Source organism: Talpa europaea (assembly GCF_964194135.1).
Source record: "Talpa europaea genome assembly, chromosome: 1".
Lineage (NCBI taxonomy): Eukaryota > Metazoa > Chordata > Mammalia > Eulipotyphla > Talpidae > Talpa > Talpa europaea.
Window position 1 is genome coordinate 26912415 of NC_140073.1, and position 18883 is coordinate 26931297.

The 18883-nt window shown below is 36.1% G+C and overlaps 1 protein-coding gene across 1 annotated transcript in view; it reads right to left on the bottom strand.

The window, feature by feature from the left end:
* Positions 1-245: 245 nt before the first annotated feature.
* BBOX1 (gamma-butyrobetaine hydroxylase 1) overlaps positions 246-18883 on the bottom strand; it is a gene marked incomplete at its 5' end in the record, with an annotated part of 41922 nt that continues 23284 nt past the window's right edge. The window contains 4 exons of the mRNA XM_084242727.1: positions 246-442; positions 1824-1990; positions 7512-7708; positions 13776-13881. Coding sequence (XP_084098853.1) covers positions 282-442; positions 1824-1990; positions 7512-7708; positions 13776-13881 — 631 coding nt within the window. The 3' untranslated portion in view covers positions 246-281. The remainder of the gene's footprint in view (positions 443-1823; positions 1991-7511; positions 7709-13775; positions 13882-18883) is intronic.

Here is an 18883-nt window from a genome sequence, read left to right on the forward strand (position 1 = left end):
ATATAAAACTATTTGTAGGCATTCTGGAAACTCATACATGGGTAAAAGAAATGAGATCATATATGCAATAGACCAGAAGGAATGCTTTATTTGGAAAAGAGAACACTGTCTAAATGTTGGCACTGTATTTGATTACAAGAAAACTCTGTTTCAGGTGAAAGCAATGTTAAAGAAATTAATATGTAAATGACATGGATATGATGGTCTGTGGCGACAAATAACCTTGCCATATCTTACAAAATACATTCATTGGAATCGTAATAAAATTACGGAGAGGATATTTAGTTTCTATTCTCTACACTCTGCCTTAATATCCGAAGCCTCGACATCACCACATCCCAATCGGCATAAGCTCCTTCTAGATGGCGGGTTATTTCAGTTCCTGCTTTGTAGCTACGTCGGCCATGAAGTAAGCGCCAGTTATCAAAAGTAATCACATCACCTGAACAAAACAGTTTTTTCAATATGAATAATCATGTGTCTAAATAATTCACAGAGTTAGAAAATGTGAAATGCAAAATACCATTGTTACGCATTGGTTCAACCAAGAGATGGTGTGTTTCTTCCTTTTACATAAAAGTGTTCATTTACTTTTTTTACACAAATAACATGACATTGCAAACTGCTTTAGACCTTTTGACACTTAAACTACATAGCCTAAGAGGTCACTGTGGATATTTTTATAATTCTGATTTAAAAAAAATATCTCTATATAGAACTTTTGAGTTATTCTTTTTGTTACTTACCTCTTAATTAGAAGTGTTTCCAGTTTAATAGCCTCAAAAAATTATAAGGATAGTGACATTCTTGGTTTGCCTTTTATGTGCCTAGTATTTTATAACCATTTTTTCTGAGTTTCATAAAAATCCTGAGAAGAGATGATTACCTCATATTTTCATGATGAGAAAAATGAGACACCAAGAAATTGGAAGATTTGACTGAGGCTATACTGGGGTTAAGTGGTGGAGTTTGGATTCCAACTCATTATTTTTAAGTATTTTTCTCCTATGGTATTTTCATTTTACATGTTACTATTCTTAAAATTAACCTTTTTGACTGCATAGAGTGGGTTTATGGAGATTTCTAGTGTTACTTTATTATGCTAAAGATTAATTCAAAAACAAATACAAGTGAAAAGATTCCTCCACTTGGCCAGATCAATAGCAGAGAGAAATTCTTTTTACTAGTGATTTTAGAAGCTTCTAGTGTGATGTTATTTTGCTGAAAAAGCACAAATTTCTGCTCCTTCATTTCAAGTACATGGAGTTTTTCAAGTACTTCTTATTTTCAGGTAATACTATCTCTGCCAGATCAGATAAGCTTAATGAGAAAACATGACTCATGTGCTTTGGAGTGAGAATCATGGGGATGGTTTTGTTTATCAAGATAAAAGAATTAAGCACAAGCCTCTGTTTAGAGTGACTGGCTATCAGGAGAGAAAATATAAGTCATCAGTTTTGATTTCAAACATGAAATTTCACCTGACCTATACCTTGTCTTTCAAGTATTTATTCTGTAGGTTGGAGGTCATTAAATTTGGTGTGGTTTAGGATTACCTAGGATCTTGCTAAAAATGAATTTTTTTAAGTCTGAGAATCAAAAAAAAAAGTCTTAGAATCAAAAAGAGTAGGGGCGGGGTCAGAAGTCTGCTATTTAAGCAAGTTGGTTGCCCATCAAAATTCTGTTGTAAGTATTCCACTAGCCATACATGAGAAAAATTGCTTCAGGTATCACTTTATTTTTTTTTTTCAGGTATCACTTTAAATGGCCAAAGTTGAAGAAATTCCATCCATTCCATTGTTTTGAAAAATGTATTCACTGACCTGGATTCATCTTGAAAGTAAACTTGAACTCTTTGCAGTTCATCAGGTCAACAAACTCCTTCAGAGCAGCATAAAAAGGCTGAACTCTTTCAATAGGTACGTCGAATATCGTGTCTCTAGTTGCATTATTGAAGTTGATGCGAACCACTTGGCCTTTATCATCTAATCTATTTTTTAAAGAGAAAAAGCTTAAATATATCATAAAACATTTATTTCTATTTCTAGGGGTTACTTTGCCTAAAAAGATGTTTGTGAAATAAAATGTTAAAGAGTCCAAACACATGTATACATGATCATAAGAGTATAAGATTATGACAAATACATTTTTAAAATTTATTGATTCATGTTAATTTAAAATAAATGCTAACAAGAGAGTTCAGTTAAAAAGGTTTATGTTTTGGGGAATGAATTTATTCCTTAAAGTAGTAGTTTTTACATATTAAAATATTTTTTGTTACAATTTCATAGATCCATCAAATATGATTTTAAAGTGTAATTTATGGGAGCATGATTGGAAAGAAATATTTCTTTAAATATTTGAAATACATGATTCTAATTCAATCCCTAGTTTATAAATGGGGAAACTAAGGGAAAATAAAGGCATATTCTATCATAAAATATAAGACTATATTCACTGAATGTTGAATTCTCAGCACTAACATAGCACCTAAACTTAACAGGCAGAGATATTTGTGGCATACTCAACTTTCTTTATAGTTTTTGAGCACCTCTGGGGAGTTCCAAGATCTTTTTAGTACCTCGGGGGATCCTAATATCATGATCATTATATCCTTAGAATATGGATGGCGATCATGAAAATGTAGCACAATACTGCATTCAATGTAAGAAACAGCAACATAATTTCTGAATTTAAGCTCTGCTGGTTATAAATACTAAGGCGTGAGCATCAGCTAGAGAGCTAGGCAAAAGGAAGAGAAAAAAATTTTAGTTTATTGGGAAGGCGAACTTTTTAGTCAGTCCCAAAACATCAACCAACTTTACCCTTTCTTTAGGTAAAAACAGAGAGAGAACAATACCGGATGATCTCACTCATAGCGGGAATTTAAAAAACCTAAATAAGAGACCAGGGAAAAGACTAATCAGTACAAAGTAAAAATCAAAATCAACAAGCAACTATAAACCAGAGACACACTAGGGGGGGAGGAAGAGGAGGGAGGGACATGGAGAGGAAGGACTAGAGTCAAAATAAGGGGGGAGGGGTGCAATTGTATGGGGAATATAAACAAAATGAAAATGCATACATTGTGCAAAGATGAAAAATGATGTAAGAATTATATAAAATAAAATATTTAAAGAAAAAAACAGGAAGAATGCATAAAACTGAATGTGGGCAAGGATGGTGGCAAAGTACCCAGGATGACTTCTGGGCCAGCCAGAGGTGGTAATGTGACCCAACAGCTGTGCCTTGATTTCCCCATTTATAAACTAGGGATTGAATTAGAATCATGTATTTCAAATATTTGAGGAAATATTTCTTTCCAATCATGTTCCTCCTAAATTACACTTTAAAATCATACTTGAAGGATCTATGAAATTGTAACAAAAAATATTTTAATATGTAAAAACTACTACTTTTTTTTTAAATCTTTTTTTTTTTAATAGAGGCATGTTTTTAATTAATTAATTAGTTTGTTTGTTTGTTTGTTTTGTTTATACAAGCACTGGGTACAGTCAGAAGCGCGGGAGGGTGAGAGAATTCACCAGAGCCAGAGCGGGGAGCAGAGCAGGCAGAAGGACCAAAGTACACTGCTGAGGGGAGCAGCGGGCGGCAGGAGAAGTCTGCGCGCCATGTGGGACCCTCCTCCGGTTGCCAGGGAGCAGCCGGGGATCGAACCGGCGCTGCAGAGGCTGCGGGCAGCTTTGCACCCCAGCGCTCAACCGCTGCACCACCTGGGAGGCCCTAAAAACTACTACTTTAAGGAATAAATTCATTCCCCCAACAGTGATGGGTCAAAGGAGACAGTCACATGTTTCAGGACTTGCTGACGCGGATTTGAGGTCTGCATGACACTTAGCTAATCAGTCTCACAGCATGAACCATGATCGACAAGCCAGGTTACAGGAGGAGAAGTGAGAGGGAGTGTGGTATATGCATGTGGCGGCCTGGGTCCCTGTGCTTTGTGGATTGGATTGGGGGCATCCAATTGGATTAATGTGGAATCATCTGAGTCAATGGCAATCTGCATGATAACTCTAGGAAGTGATGACTAGCAACAACTTTTTGTTTACTGAGGAGTGACCAAAACTGCCTAATGAATGAATCCATACTGGGAACGAAAAGGGGAAAAGGAACAGACTTTTCAAAATGGGTCTTAGAGTCGTAAAACCAGAATTTACATACAAACATAGACTTGACTGAATAGGTATTGGGGTGCCCTTTCCATTTTCTCTTCTCTGCATAATGGATACTCTGACCTGCAGGTTTTGGCTTTATGAACAAAGAATAGATGAGCCAGGAGAAGAGACTGTGGACTGCCACATTTAGTAGCACAAAGGATACTACTTGATTTCTCAACTATCCCATTAGAGTTCACACTGCTGGCTTCAGATTTCTTTCACAGTTTCTGAGGCCAATTTTCTTTTAATCTTATCTCTAAAATTCTAGCCCTGCTGCTGCTGACTCACTTTCTCACCTTTCTCCCTGTACTATTTCCTATACATATAACAATGGCTCACTTTGTGCCATCTTCCATGTAACTGATAAGGATGTCACGACTTTGAAACTCCTTGGGGATCTTCTAGCCACATTGGTGATTTTTTAAATTTTCATCCTTACTTCTTGATGTGAATGGTTGTGCTTGTCATGAGTTATTTCTTCTAGAGTCCATGTGTGTAAGCTCACATATGAGTGGAAGGAACTTGAGATTCACTAATCTAATGAAATCAGAATTGTGTGTGCCGTGGTACAGAGTATTAAGCTTTCATTTCTAAGAGTTCACACATATGGACAAAAATAGTCTATTCTGTCTGTGTGTGTTTGTGTATAATAATTTCTGCTTCCTTTCATCTGGTGTTTACTTCCTATATGAGAAAACAAGAAAAAAAGGTTTAGTATTTAATATTCTAGGCACTGACATGAGGTTAAGTAGAAAGCACATTTAGGGCCTCCTTGGTGGTGCAAGGGGTTAAGCACAGCACTGTGAAGATATCTGCAGCCTCTGAAGCACGAGTTCAATCCCCGGCCAGCCAGGGAGCAACTCACATGGCACAGCAGACCTCTCCTGTCTTCCCCGCTGCTCCCCTCAGCAGTGTGTTTCAGTGGATCTGCCTATTCTGCTCCCCACTCTGTCTCTGATGAATCCTCTCACCCCTTGTACCTTTGACCTGTACCCCAGTTCTTATATACATAAATAAATATTTTTTTAAAAAAGAAAGAACATTTAGTTAGGAGGTTCCTAGCAGACACAATTGTGAGCATTGAAGAATGCTTGAAAAGAGGAGTAGCTAGCACCTTAAATACTCATCTAATGCAAAATTGAATATAGTAAGAGGAAAATTCCACATGCAATAACAGAATGAAAGGAAGAGACACTTAAAACAGAGCTAATTTAAAAGCCCATGACAAACTGCAGTTTTGTTGTGGAATGGTATGATTGCAGATCCCTCAGACTAGTGAGCAGAACTGAACTAGTGAGAAGAGGTAAACGCTGCCATCTGAACTGAAACATGGCTTGGACTGCTCTTTTTTTTTTTTTTTTTTTTAAGATTTATTTATTTATTTATTTATACAAGAATTTGGGCACAGGCCAGAGGTGAGGGGATGAGAGGATTCACCAAAGACAGAGTAGGGAACAGAAGAGGAGGAATGACTGAAATACACTGCTGAGGGGAGCAGCAGGGGAGACAGGAGAGGTCTGCTGTGCCATGTGGGTAGCTCCCTGGCAGGCTGGGGATCGCACTTGTGCTGTGGAGGCTGGACTAGCTTCACAGTGCTGTGCTTAACCCCTTGCACCACCAGGGAGGCCCCTCTCTGCTATTCTGCAGTCCTGCAGCAGTTTCCAAACTGGTCCTCCTGCTTCTGCTCTTCAGCTCTGTGATTCAGCACAGCAGTTGGAACAATCCATTTAAAATGTAAACAAATTAATATAAATATGTCTTTTGATAAAAGTCTTGCATCAGCTTCCTCTGTTTCATTAGGAGAGAAAGTCCATGTTCCTACAGCGGCTCCCAGTGCTTTAAAGAAATTTACCCCTCTTTACACCCTCACTTAATACCCAGATCCCTCCCTCTGCTCCACTCTGGCCTCCCTGCTGGTCCTTGAACACATCAGACATCCTCTTAGGGCCTTTTTGGAACCTTTGCTCCTGATGATTCTGGAAACTGCTTCTCAAGTTCCCTCACACTTTTAGATTTTTATTCAAATATCACTCAACAAAGCTACTCACAATACTATTTAATGATGCAACTTTCAACATCCTCAAGACTTTGGGCTTGTGGATTCCCCTTATCTGCCCTACCTTTCCTCTGTGAGTGCGTTTTTTAAAGCACTTAAATGTTTTAACATTTATTATAATTTGATTTATTTGTTTCACAATTTCAAATTTTCCCTCCCCTGTTAGATTGTTAACTACATGAAGGTAAAAATGTTTATTTGGCTCAATGAAGTAGCCTAACCACAAAAAGAGTGGCTGACCTCAATAAATATTTGTTGAATGAATAAAGAAGATCAGATGTGTGTATAAGGAAAGCTGAGTTTCTGGGAATTTGATTGGTTATTAAATAATTTCCATATTATTTGATTATTTCTCCTAAAAGAAGAATACAAATTCAAGTCTAAACTTGGAAGCACCCAAATACTCATCAACTGGGATCTGATTAAATAAACAATGTTGTGAAAACACAATGTAAGCTATATCTCAAGTAAAAGGACACAATTGTGGCTTTCAGCAGGTACTTGGAAAAATTACAATGAAATAATTTTAAATGAAGAAAGAAAATAAAATGTCCTATGGTAGGGGCACATATGATATTTGTTGGCATCAATTTGAGTCTTCCTTGTTTCATTCTTAGCCCATATAGTTCAGATAAAGCTGACCTTGCTCTAGAGCTAAATATATATGATCCAGAATAAGCTAATCAGAGTTTTCTGACTTCCCTAGGCATGGAGATTGTTTCAAAAATACACTTGGAGAAACTGGGCATTGAGTCATCTAGTTTTGTTGTAGATTTTGAGATGTATGTGTTTTTTGTGTACTACAGTAAGCAGCTCTAAAGACAATGAAAACTTAGAATTTCTACTGATTGTTTTAGAAAATGGGGCCAGTACAAAGGATGGCGAAACTAAGAGGCAAAGAAAAGAAGAAATAAAATTGTAGATAACATTTTCTAACTATGAGAGCTACCTAATTTAGAGTCTTTTACTTCTGGCTGAAAGTTTGAAGTATAATTATAATTCAAACTATTAGAATTTATATTTTTAAAGTGAAGTACACCCGAAGTTTTAGTTACTACTCTTCTATCGATTAAAAACAGGGATTTCAAGGAATTAGATAAAAAAAATATTTATGGTGAAAAGATTCTTTTTTTCTCTTTCTAAAATTGGATTAAACAGTTAATAAAAAGTAAAGCTGGAGCTAATCAAAACTTTCTAATGTTTAAGTTTTAGGTTAATGAATATTTTACTGTTAACCGTTTTAGTGCTATGAAAAATACATAAATAGTACTTACTCTATAATTTTGTGTTTAGATTGCACAGAGAAGTCACAGTAATCCACTCCAATGTCTGTAAAGTCCACAAAAGTGGAGGACAAAATCTGAAATGCCCGAGGATTTTTTTCCTTGAGCTTTTGGCATATGTTAAATCCATCTACAATTTCTGTATCACCCCCCGTGACTGTTTGCTTTATACAATGCAGAAGCTGAACCTAAAAAAAGAAATGGAGAAATCAGTTTTAAAACGATATGCACTTAACAGATTTTGACACTGTTTAAGAAACTTCCAGAAAGCTAAATGCACGAACATCAAGAATCCTCTTTTATCTGCTTTTGTGTTAGCAGAGAAAGGGATAGAAAGAAAAAGTTGCTTGTAAGCAGCAATACTTTATAGTTCAAACATTGTTACAGTTGGAAACACTAGCCCAGACATGATAATGTTCTTTAGTAAACAAAAGGCTCAGATCTAAATAGCTTCAGGGATTGAGCACTTCAAGTTCCAGTTTTTAAACACTCACATCCCCGTGACTTTACAAAGGAGGTAGGACTTACTCAAGGCAAAGGAGGATGGATAAGATTTCAAATATGCAGAATAGAATGGAGAAGACAAATTAGGTGACATTATCATGCTTATAGGAAAAAATTGCAATTCTCTGGCTATCAAAAAATTTGCATTAGATGGTCACAGATCCAGCTAGAAAGGAAATTTGGAAGTCTTGAATGTCAGAAGATGGAATTTGCGCTTCCTCTTGTGTACAGAAGAAAATAATTGAGGGGAGGGGGTTTGAATATGAAAGCCATGAGTCAAGACTGAGTTGAAGAATATTAATATTAGTACAGTGCTGTTTCATAGGATCATTTTTTAAAATTTTTAATTTTTTACATCATTGTTCATTTTTAAACTATGTTTGCTTCCCCCCCCCCTCAGGTGTAGTCATTAAAAAAAAATTATACCCTACACCTGATGGCATGATATATATATATATTTTCATTAAGTGGCTAAAGAGTCACTATTTGAGTCTAATGGAATAATTTAGATGCAGAGATAAGAAGGCAATGAGGTGAGTATGGGGATGTGAAGATGGGTAAATCCAAGAATTCCTGGAAATTAGAAACCAAAATGATAGTATGTGTTAGTTACTTTTACTAAGATTTGGGGAAAAATGTTTAACATCCATTTTTAAAATTAAAACTTAGTAAATTTTTAAAAATTTATTCTTTTGAATGGAATTTATGCAGCTCCTTTTGGTACATCCACATGGAAGGGTGATTGTAAATACCTAAATATAGGTCTTGATTTTCTGCTTTAAAGAAACTAATATTATTCAGCTGTGAAAACTTCATTCTTACTGAAATAAAAATACACCCAAGTTCTGACAGTTCTGTGGAAAGGAAAAGGCAAATATCATAAAATATCCAAATTAGGTATACATCATCATGATGGGAAAAAAACCCACTTAGCTTGCTTATCTCCACAGATGGTGTAGACAGTGCTATCCTCTAGAACTTTCCTCTAGACAGTGCTGTGCTGACGACAATGTTTTATGTTGTATAATGTTCCTCATCCCTGAACAGGAATGTGGTCAGTGTTGACTGATAGCTTTACATATCTCATGGCCAAGTTTTAATCTTTTGTATATTTGTATTTGAATGCAATCTTGTGAAAGGAAAATGATGATGGAGCTTGATGATACTTTCTCCACTAATTCAGAAGGTAAATATGTCCTTGATGTGTATAAAACCCCATTTTATTTCTTGTGTGTGATTCAGAAACAAAAAATATTTTGTGTCTAAATATTGCTTTCTGAGCTGTGTGAAGGATTCTCAAATTATTAAAAATGGATCTACCATATGATTCAGCAATTCCATTCCTAGGATCCTAGGAATCTACCCAAAGGACACAAAAATGCAACCGTGTTTATTGCAGCACTATTTACAATAGCTAAGATATGGAAACAACCTAAATGCCCCAAAATAGATGACTGGTCAAAACAATGTGGTATATATACACAATGGAATACTACTTAGCAATCAAAAAAGATAAATCCATGACATTCACAGCAACATGGATGGACCTGGAAGGGATTATGCTCAGTGAAATGTCAGAAGGAAAAAGAAAAATATCTGATGGTATCACTTATAGAAGGAATATAGGGGAATCAAATAAAGAGGCAAAATAAAAGAGATAAAATTTATAGGCAGCTATAGATCTGAGATTTAAAGCAGGGAAAGGGGAGGTAAAGGATCAAAATGGGTGGGAAGAGCACATGGGACCATGGTAATACATGGTAATACACATGTTCACATGTAATACAGTGGAAGGAGATTTATAGGAACTACACCAGAGGGGAGAAATCAAATACTGTATGAAAACAAATAGCAATATAAGAAAATTAAAAAATATAAAAGTAAAAAAATAAATGTTGCTTTATGGTATCATGTGACTTTGGTACAAAGATAATGAGTGAAGCAACATTTGTGGTTTGTTGAAAGTATGAATACTTATCTTCGCTCACATGATCCAAATTTACAACACTGAACTCTCAATAGGTAACTGATTATCTAGATTATTTCATTTACCAAAAAGACCCTCAACTTACTCAACTTTGTTATTTTCAAAATTCAAACTTTGGTACAAAAACCTCTGAGTAATTCAAAATTGAAAATTTGAAACAACAGCACAAACAGGTGCTTGCATTTTAATTAGTCTCCTACTAGAATTTAGACATTTCAGGAATCAACTTTTATTTTAAAATATCAGTATATTTATCTTTGAATGTTTCATTTGCTGATGGAGACAGGTATAACTGTCTCCAGGCATAACTTTTTGGCATTTTTTGGTCTCTTTATAGCATATCTGTGAAGTCTCTTTCACATAGAAGATTCTAGGTTAAGCCCTGAGCTATAGAGAAGTCTAAGATTCAATTACTGTATTTGAAAAAAAATTTGTAATGGACAGCAATGCCTATAATCATCACATTACATAAATTATGGTCATTAGAAAGTCCCACTGAGGGCCAGTATGAGCATGGTGTGGTAATAAAAGCAGATGGAGGCTTGGATTCAAGTTCAAGTTTCCCATTAGTCAGCTGTCACCCTGTGGAAGTGTTTGAGCTCACTGCACACCGTTTCCTAATATACTAATAAAAGATAGGAACATCCCGCCTAACTTAAAGGAATGTTAAGAGGGATTATAAAAAGTCATATTAGTAAAAATGTTTTGAAAAAATATAAAATGCTATGATGTCAAGATTATATATATATATTTTAGGAATATTTATTAAGTTCTTAATCACTTTTCCTTAGTTTTTCCATTTCAGACCTAAATCAAAACCTAAGCTCACAATGAAAAGCAGATAATTAAATTAAATTTAAATAGAGTCTTTAGTTTTCTAGTTACATTTTTAAGACTTTATTCTATCCAACTTGTCCAACCTATCGTTGGCAAATGAACTAGGTTGATTAGTTTAACTATTAACCTCCCAGGGCCTTAGAGAATCTGTGGAACACATTTTGAACAAATCACATGCGTTTCTCCTCCATACCATTTCTAACCAAAAGGGTAACTAAGAAAGTCATTTTACTCTCATCATTTAGTTAAAAGAAATCATATGATGTTTTACAATCAACAAACTAATGTAAAACATAGTGAAGTCAAATACTGGCCTATTTAGTTGATACTGGAGAGGATGATGTATAACACTAGGGCACAGAGAAAAACATGCTCAGTCTACAAGATGAAAAATACAGACTAATTTTGACTTTTGCTCATTTCTGCAGAATCTCCCCAAATTTCCACTTTCATTTAACTTTGACGATTAAAATTTCTGTGTGGTTATTTCACTTAGCCCCATTTAATTCTAAAAATGGAAACAAAATATTTTTTGAAAGAAAGCTTCCTTTCCATGTATTCCTTGGATTAAAAAAAGATGCTTTTGCAAGAATGGAGCTGACTAGTAATATCGTTAGGCCCCATTTAATTCTGAAAATGGAAACAAAATATCTTTTGAAAGAAAGCTTCCTAACCATGTATTCCTTGGATTAAAAAAAGAAAGATGGTTTTGCAAGGATGGAGCTAGCCTAGTAATATTGTTACAGGGCAACCCCTCCCTCTAAACTGGGTTGCCTGACTATGGGTCCTCACCCATGCACTTAAAAGGGACTTACAGAAACATTAATTCCAAAGAGCACCTGCAGCCCTGTGTTTATAGCAGCACTATTTACAATAGCTAAGCTTTGGAAACAACCCCAATGCCCAAAAATAGATGACTGGATCAAGAAGATGTGGTACATATACACAATGGAATATTACCCAGCATTCAAAAAAGATAAACTCATGCAATTTGCAACAACATGGATGGAGCTGGAAGGGATCATGCTCAGCGAAATAAGCCAGAAAGAAAAAGAAAAATACCCGAAAATGGTCTCACTCACAGTAGGAATCTAGAAAACCTAAATAAGGGACCAGGAAAAAGAATAACTATAATAAAGAAAAATTCAAAATCAACAAACAACTATGAACCAGAGACACATTATGGGGGGTGGCGGGGAAAGGAGGGGTTGGGGTTAAAATAAGGGGGGGCAATTGTATGGGGAATATAAAAATTAAAAAAAAGGGATTTACACTGCAGGCACACACAAAAGGTTAACAAAAGGTTTATTTACAAGGGAAGGGGAATGAGGAAATGTACAACTCAGGGAGAAAAGAGGGAGATAAAGTCTTAAATGTGTCCTACCCATTCTGTTGACCTGGCATCCCAATGGCACGCTGAGAGCTGGTGGCGAGCCAAAAGCCATGAAGGCAAGCACTGGACCTAAGGCCCACGTGTCTGGTTTTATATCAACCCTGGCAGCTTAACCCACCCTCAGGTCCCAGCAACCCTCTCATTGGTGATGATGGGATTTGTCATTTCCATTATCTTGATGGCTTTGGTCGGGAGTGGGGGTGGAGTCCACAAAGCCTGTATGGAATTAGCTCAGGACATCTTTTCCCCCTGACAATTCCCCCCTTTCACTTTTTGGATGTCCTTTCCCCCTAACAATATGACAATTTTATAAAAATAGAGTGGAAGAGTGGCCTCCCAGAATTCTCCTGGAGGACCCTGGCTCCATGCCCAATATCTCCTTTCTTGATAAGGAGACTGAGAGACGAAAGAGTAGATGACTTCCACAATTAATCATGGTTATTATGCTCCTTGCATTCACATCCTTTTGTCATTTGCTTTGGAAGTCTGTGAAACTTCTTTGAAAGGTGGTATCTACTTCCTCATCTTCGAAATCTGGGCTACACTTGTGAATTTGCTTTGATTAATTAAACAAGGCAGAAGAGAGACTGTGCTGATCGCTACCCTTCAAGAGACTTTGTCTTATATGTTTTGTTTTGCTCTCTGGAAATTCTGCCAAGTGCTAAGTGTAGATGGTTGGTCTAGCTGCCGGAGGAGAAAGTGGAGTTGAAACAAATCATTTTAGATGAAGCCCACTAGATCACCCAGTCCCTAGCTGACTCAGCAGCAGAAAAGCAGCCCAATTGAATCCAGTTCAAATTATAAAATCACAAGGTCCTCCCAGTGGCACAATGGTTGAGCGCTGGGTTGCAAAGCTGCCCGCAGCCTCTGCAGCACCGGTTCGATCCCCGGCTGCTCCCCAGCCACCAGAGGAGGGTCCCACATGGCGCGCAGACCTCTCCTGCCACCCGCTGCTCCTGTCAGCAGTGTTCTTTGGTCCTTCTGCCTGCTCTGCTCCCCGCTCTGGTGAAATCTCTTGCCCTCCCACGCTTCTGACTGTGCCCAGTGCTTGTATAAATAAATAAATAAATCTTAAAAAATTATAAAATCACAAGCTAAGAAAATGGATGTTCTTTTAAACCATTAAGTGATGGAGTGGGCTTTTCTGCAGCAACAGCTAAGCATGATGATCACATGACATCATGGGAAAAATCTCACACAGTGTATCCTGCTATCATTTTCTCTCTCAACTCTCTTTAGAATGGTAAATGTGCAAAAGGACCTAAAAGATCCATGAGTGCCCTCATAAAATATGTGTTGGTGAAGTAAAAAGTGCCCATAGTTATTTCCAGGGAGAAACAAAGAAATGTTTAAGAAATATACATAAAATCCTCTATCCCTTGGAAGCGTGAGGCAAGTCAGGATTTAGGTATAAAGATTTTGTGTTTGGACAATGGAGATCTGCACCATAGAAATTAACGAGCGTAGACTCAATTTCTAAGAGGATATTGGTCCTTGCCCTGCCTTGTGGAAAATATGTTGAGTCTCACCTTACCCCAGGTGGATGATGGAGAGCTGGGTAATCAGTGTGAAAGCTTAGCTTCCCAGTTGTGTAAGCCACATTGTTTGCATCGATTTTGTCTTGTACTTGCCAAGTATGTCTGTAAAATACAAGAAACATATGTTTCAACAGACTGCCACTAACCCAGAGGAAATGTGTTAAAATGAACTTGATACATGGGGGAAATAAAAACTTTTCATAGTATGAAGTAATTAGCAAAATGACCATGAGCCAGAAAGAGTCTGACCTTTATATTTTCCAAAGCTATTATTTAAGAATCAGCAGTTCTTCATTTATATTTTCCTTTCCAAAAAAGAGTACATTGACACATGAGTCTATCCTACAGAGTTTGAAAGAGGTTTAGATGGGATTGTAAGGGATGAGGGGTGTGTATGTGTTTTTGTTGAGTTGTGTTTTTAAACAATGCATTTAAAAAATTACTTATCAAAGTGAAATTCACATAACATAAAGTGAACCTTTTAAAATAAACAGATCAGTGGCATTTCATATATTCAAAATATTGATAACCTCCACTATCTAATTTTAAAACATTTTTTGTTATTTCAAGCAAAAATTTCTTGCCATTAAGCAGTTTCATCCCATTTTCCCTTCCTCTCAGTCCCTGGAAAACATAAATCTGCTTTTGTCTGCATGGATATTCCTATTTTGGATAGTTAATATTAATGAAATCATATGGTGTGACCTTTTAGACCTGACTTCTTCCACTTAACACTTTGAGATATTTGAGATTCATCTCATAGCATCTCCTTTTCTCTGGGACTGAGGCTGAGACTAGTTATTTTGTTCCCTTTTTTTCTCTTTTAAGTGTAAAATGGAAAGCCTGGTATATCTTTCATGTGTAGCCATGAACTGTAAAGAAATTGGGTGAAAGGAAAAGAGGTCTATAGAGCCTGCAACAACTTATTTCATATGTAAGTTGGACAATTCATTACATTGCTGTGACGTTAGCCAAGAAATACATGTTCTCTCTGAAGTTCATGTCACTCCATGGTTCATGTATAGTTCAGATTCAGACTGTTGTCAATATCAGCATCCCAAGAATAGTCAACACCTAAGCGGGAATTTTAGAAGACCTCCTTCCCCAAAGTAATTTCATCAAGTTATAACCTATATAACATCTTCTGAATAAAAAGGTTAAGCTGTTCACACTTTCTATAGGATATAACTATATCCAGATTTTCTTTTCAAGAGTGGTGATGGCTTTGCATCAATCCACCTATATTTTCTTTCCTGGTTCCTCTTATGATCAAGGATAAACTGACTGAATTTTGCTGCAGTGAAGAGTTGGCTGAGATTCAAGGTGCAAGCTTTAGCTAGGAAACATCTTTTCTTTGTTTAGCATTAACTTGCTTCTACAGGGCTGGAGCCTGTGACTTGGCTTCATCAAGAGCAGTTCTTTGGCCCTCTGAGCTAACTGGCAAGGGATGATAAACATTTTCTAGCCCTAAAGTGTCTTAGGCACGATATGGGATATGTAGCCTAAAAGTCTATGGTCACATATAATGATAAATCCCAGGAAAGGGGCGGGGTCACCAATTTCAATCATAAAACATTCTCCTAATAGTTATAGCATCTGTTGGGAAAAATCCTAGAAATGTTTCTACCTCCTTATAGAAATGAATCTTGCCAAGAAGACTGCTATTGGTTGTCTGTAACTCTGTAATTCTCAAATCCAAAGGAAAACACCACAGAAATAAATGCAAACATGATCTATTTTTGTCTGCGTGGAAACTTTTTTTAAAAGCCCACTTGTGGGGCCTTAGTAAGATGAGGGTATAGTTACATGTGCCTTATGAGAGAGGCAAATTCTAATGCCATTCTAAGAAAGATAACAACTCAAGCAGATTATCAAGTATTGTTAGGACTGAAATAGATACGTAAGATTCTTCTAAAACTGAATAGGCAGGCTCAGGATAAAATCTGAAACTAATAGTATGGACTTGTTTGATATTGTGCTGGAACAAATAATTGAAACTGCAATAATCCTTCTTTTGCCAAAGATGCAATTTTAAACAAACTGAAGTATTTCTAGTGACCTACCCATGTCATTCTTAACATTTAATCTGAACTTTCCCTTACATTTTCTTTTCTATTCAAAGGCTTCATCAAAAGCTCTTGTTCCTTAAAAGCATGGTTTTTTAGAGAATATTTTGTGGACTTGATTTGTATGCTCAGCCACTAGATTCATGCAAATCTAGCTTGTATTCGTAGATATTCATGAGAGTTTGTGATTTTTGCAGTATTTTCTGAAAAATTTGAATCCTTCAGTGTTTATGCAATGATTAAATATTGGTTTTGTTAGTTTTTTTTTCTTTATACCTTTGGTGATAGAGTTTATACTCATTTGGTTAGTGGCACACATTTGGGAAAGCATGCTAAATTTGCTCGAATCTCTGATAGCCTATACCTGCAGCCTGGATTTATTATCATCAACAGCTACAACTCTGTCTTGCCCAGATTATGGAAGAATGCCTTCTTTTGAACACCATTTCTTCCATTGGATCCAAAACATAATATTCAGGTGTTAGTTTTATTTTTTAAATTTTAACCTGCAAAATTAACTACTGGCTAATACAAAAAATATTTATAGTTAACCATCCAAAGAAATATTATGTTGTATATGATATCTAACTTTAGCTGTGAAACTTCCATATAGGATTTCCCAGAGGTAGTTATCCATGAGAATTCCAGATATTTATTTTTCCATTATAATTACTTAGACCCATGCAAAGGGTCAGGAACTGAGGATACAGATGTGGATGGAATAGACATGGTAATTGCACCTCATGAAATTTATGGTTTGGGGGGGAGACAAACTAGTGTGATTTATATTGTAATACTAAAGTATAAGATGTTATGAGAGTGAGAAGGTGAAGATTAATTGAAGACCTGAAGATTGAATGGGATTTGTCTAGAAGGGCAAAGGTCAGTGAAGGCAGAAGAAATAGAAATGAGAAGACCCAGCAGCAGGAGAGAACCTGTCTTATCAGAGAATGTGATAGAAGTCTTATCTGGGCTGGAGTGGGGAGGATTTGGGGAATGGCTATTCTTAGTTTCCCTTTAAATTTCTGTTTCCTTTATTGTTCTATAAAATTTTACAAAAAAAAATTCACTAGTGAACTGAATTCAAACATATTCTTATAGCATTTAACCCATAGCCAACAATGTTTATGAATGAAGAAATAGCAATTTCTATTAGCTTTAATCCTGGCCTAATCTATGTATCATAGGTATATTTTAATGATAACTAGTTTATATATCAATCTTTATTGCTGTCTAATTTCTACAGGAAATATTACAGTTATTTGTAAATAATACTTGACAAAAGTGCTAGTCATGTTTCTAAAAAGTACTATCTTTTCAGTTTTATTAGTATTATGGACACTCATTTACATGCATTCATTTCTAAAAATGAACATTTTCATACCATATTTAGGTGAGAATTGATATCCCTCAAACACAAACTAGATGCACAAAACAACCTTTATGATAACTAGTATTACTCTTAGTCCATGAAACTACTGTAAGAGCTGCCTGTCCTGGCTGCATGGAGTATAACCAAGGATAAAATGGGGGAACAGAGGGTATTTAGAGAAGCAACTGCTAATTGGGATACCTCATCCATTTCAAGTGATTTCAAGAGGAATACGAGGCACAGAAATTATTTTTCCTTTCTTTTGTGAGATGACCTCATCTTCAAGTGGTTTTGCTGGTAGCATTTAATTACTGTGAAAGTTAATATTACAAAGGAAACCCAAGAAACTAACTTTTGGCTGATAGTATAAAAGTTCACAATGACCAAAAGAACATAACTTCTTAGTCTACCTAGAAAACCCTAATACCCACAAGAATACACATTGTAAAGTCCCCCCACCTAACACCAACCCACACATTCAAATACTGTGGTCAGTACTAAATGTAAAAAAAAAAAAAAAACATTAAGAAATCCCATTGCAAATTTATTTACAAAGTAGGATGGAACTGCAATTAAATTCAATGCTCAGACAAACTTTCTTCCCAAGTTTGAATTGCTTCTAGGATGGTTTTGTATAAGTCAGAAGCCATTCTTATTCAAGAAGGGCTGTCTGGTTTTCTCAAGCAGTATCTTGGCTAGAAACTTCAACAAAATGAGTAAACTCATTTTTTTTTTCATTGTGTAGTCCCACATCTCACAAATCTCTTCTGGTAACAGGTATATCAAGCAAGTGGCTATTTCAAAGCCAGATCTTGAGGAAGTGCTAATGGCTGGAGCAATTTCTAATGGGCCAGATGCCAAGGAATAATAATATTTTCAACTCAAACACCCTCAATCTCTAGTACGACCTAATGTGTGAAAGGCTGCTGGGCTGGCTTGCAGAAATGCTAGCAGGAATCCAGTGACTGTTGGAAAGGATGGATATTGGTGCTCCCTCGAGGCCATTTCAATACTGCTAATTCTTAACTGGCCTGGCTGGTTTATTTGACAAACAGTCCACTAGCAAGAATTTCTGTTTGACATTATTTCATTAATCTGATGAAGCCTGTATGTTAGGCACTTTTGTACATGCAAAATTGGGCGGCAGTAGTAGGATTTTACACTTTTCCAGCCAGCTTTCTTCCAAAGGATTCAAAGAGTAATAAAGGTATTAAAACTCTCCTGTGTAAAGAGAAAAGCAAGTTTTCAGTAGGGGAGACTCATGGAACTCTTAGAAATTTACATGAAAATTTCAGATCACTTTCTCATCTACAAATAGGTTGTTACCCACTGGTTCTATTGTCAGATCTCTGGATAATAATGCTATAAAGATATTCTGGGGTCCTGATTCCTCAATTCTTCTCTAAACTTTTTGGAATGAAATATTTCAAAGTACTTACATTTCCATTACAATTTGTGGCCTTATAAGTTTTATTCAGCAACTATAGAGTTTTCAGAATTATCTCCACAAGATGATTTTTGACTACCACCAAAATGCATGTTTCTTTTCTTTTACTCCTTTTCCTCATTATCTCTCACAGTCTTCATTTTATGCCTGTTGTGTTTCAAGAAAGACTTTTTTCATATTTACTTCATTATACTTATTAGTATCATCTTTGCTACATGT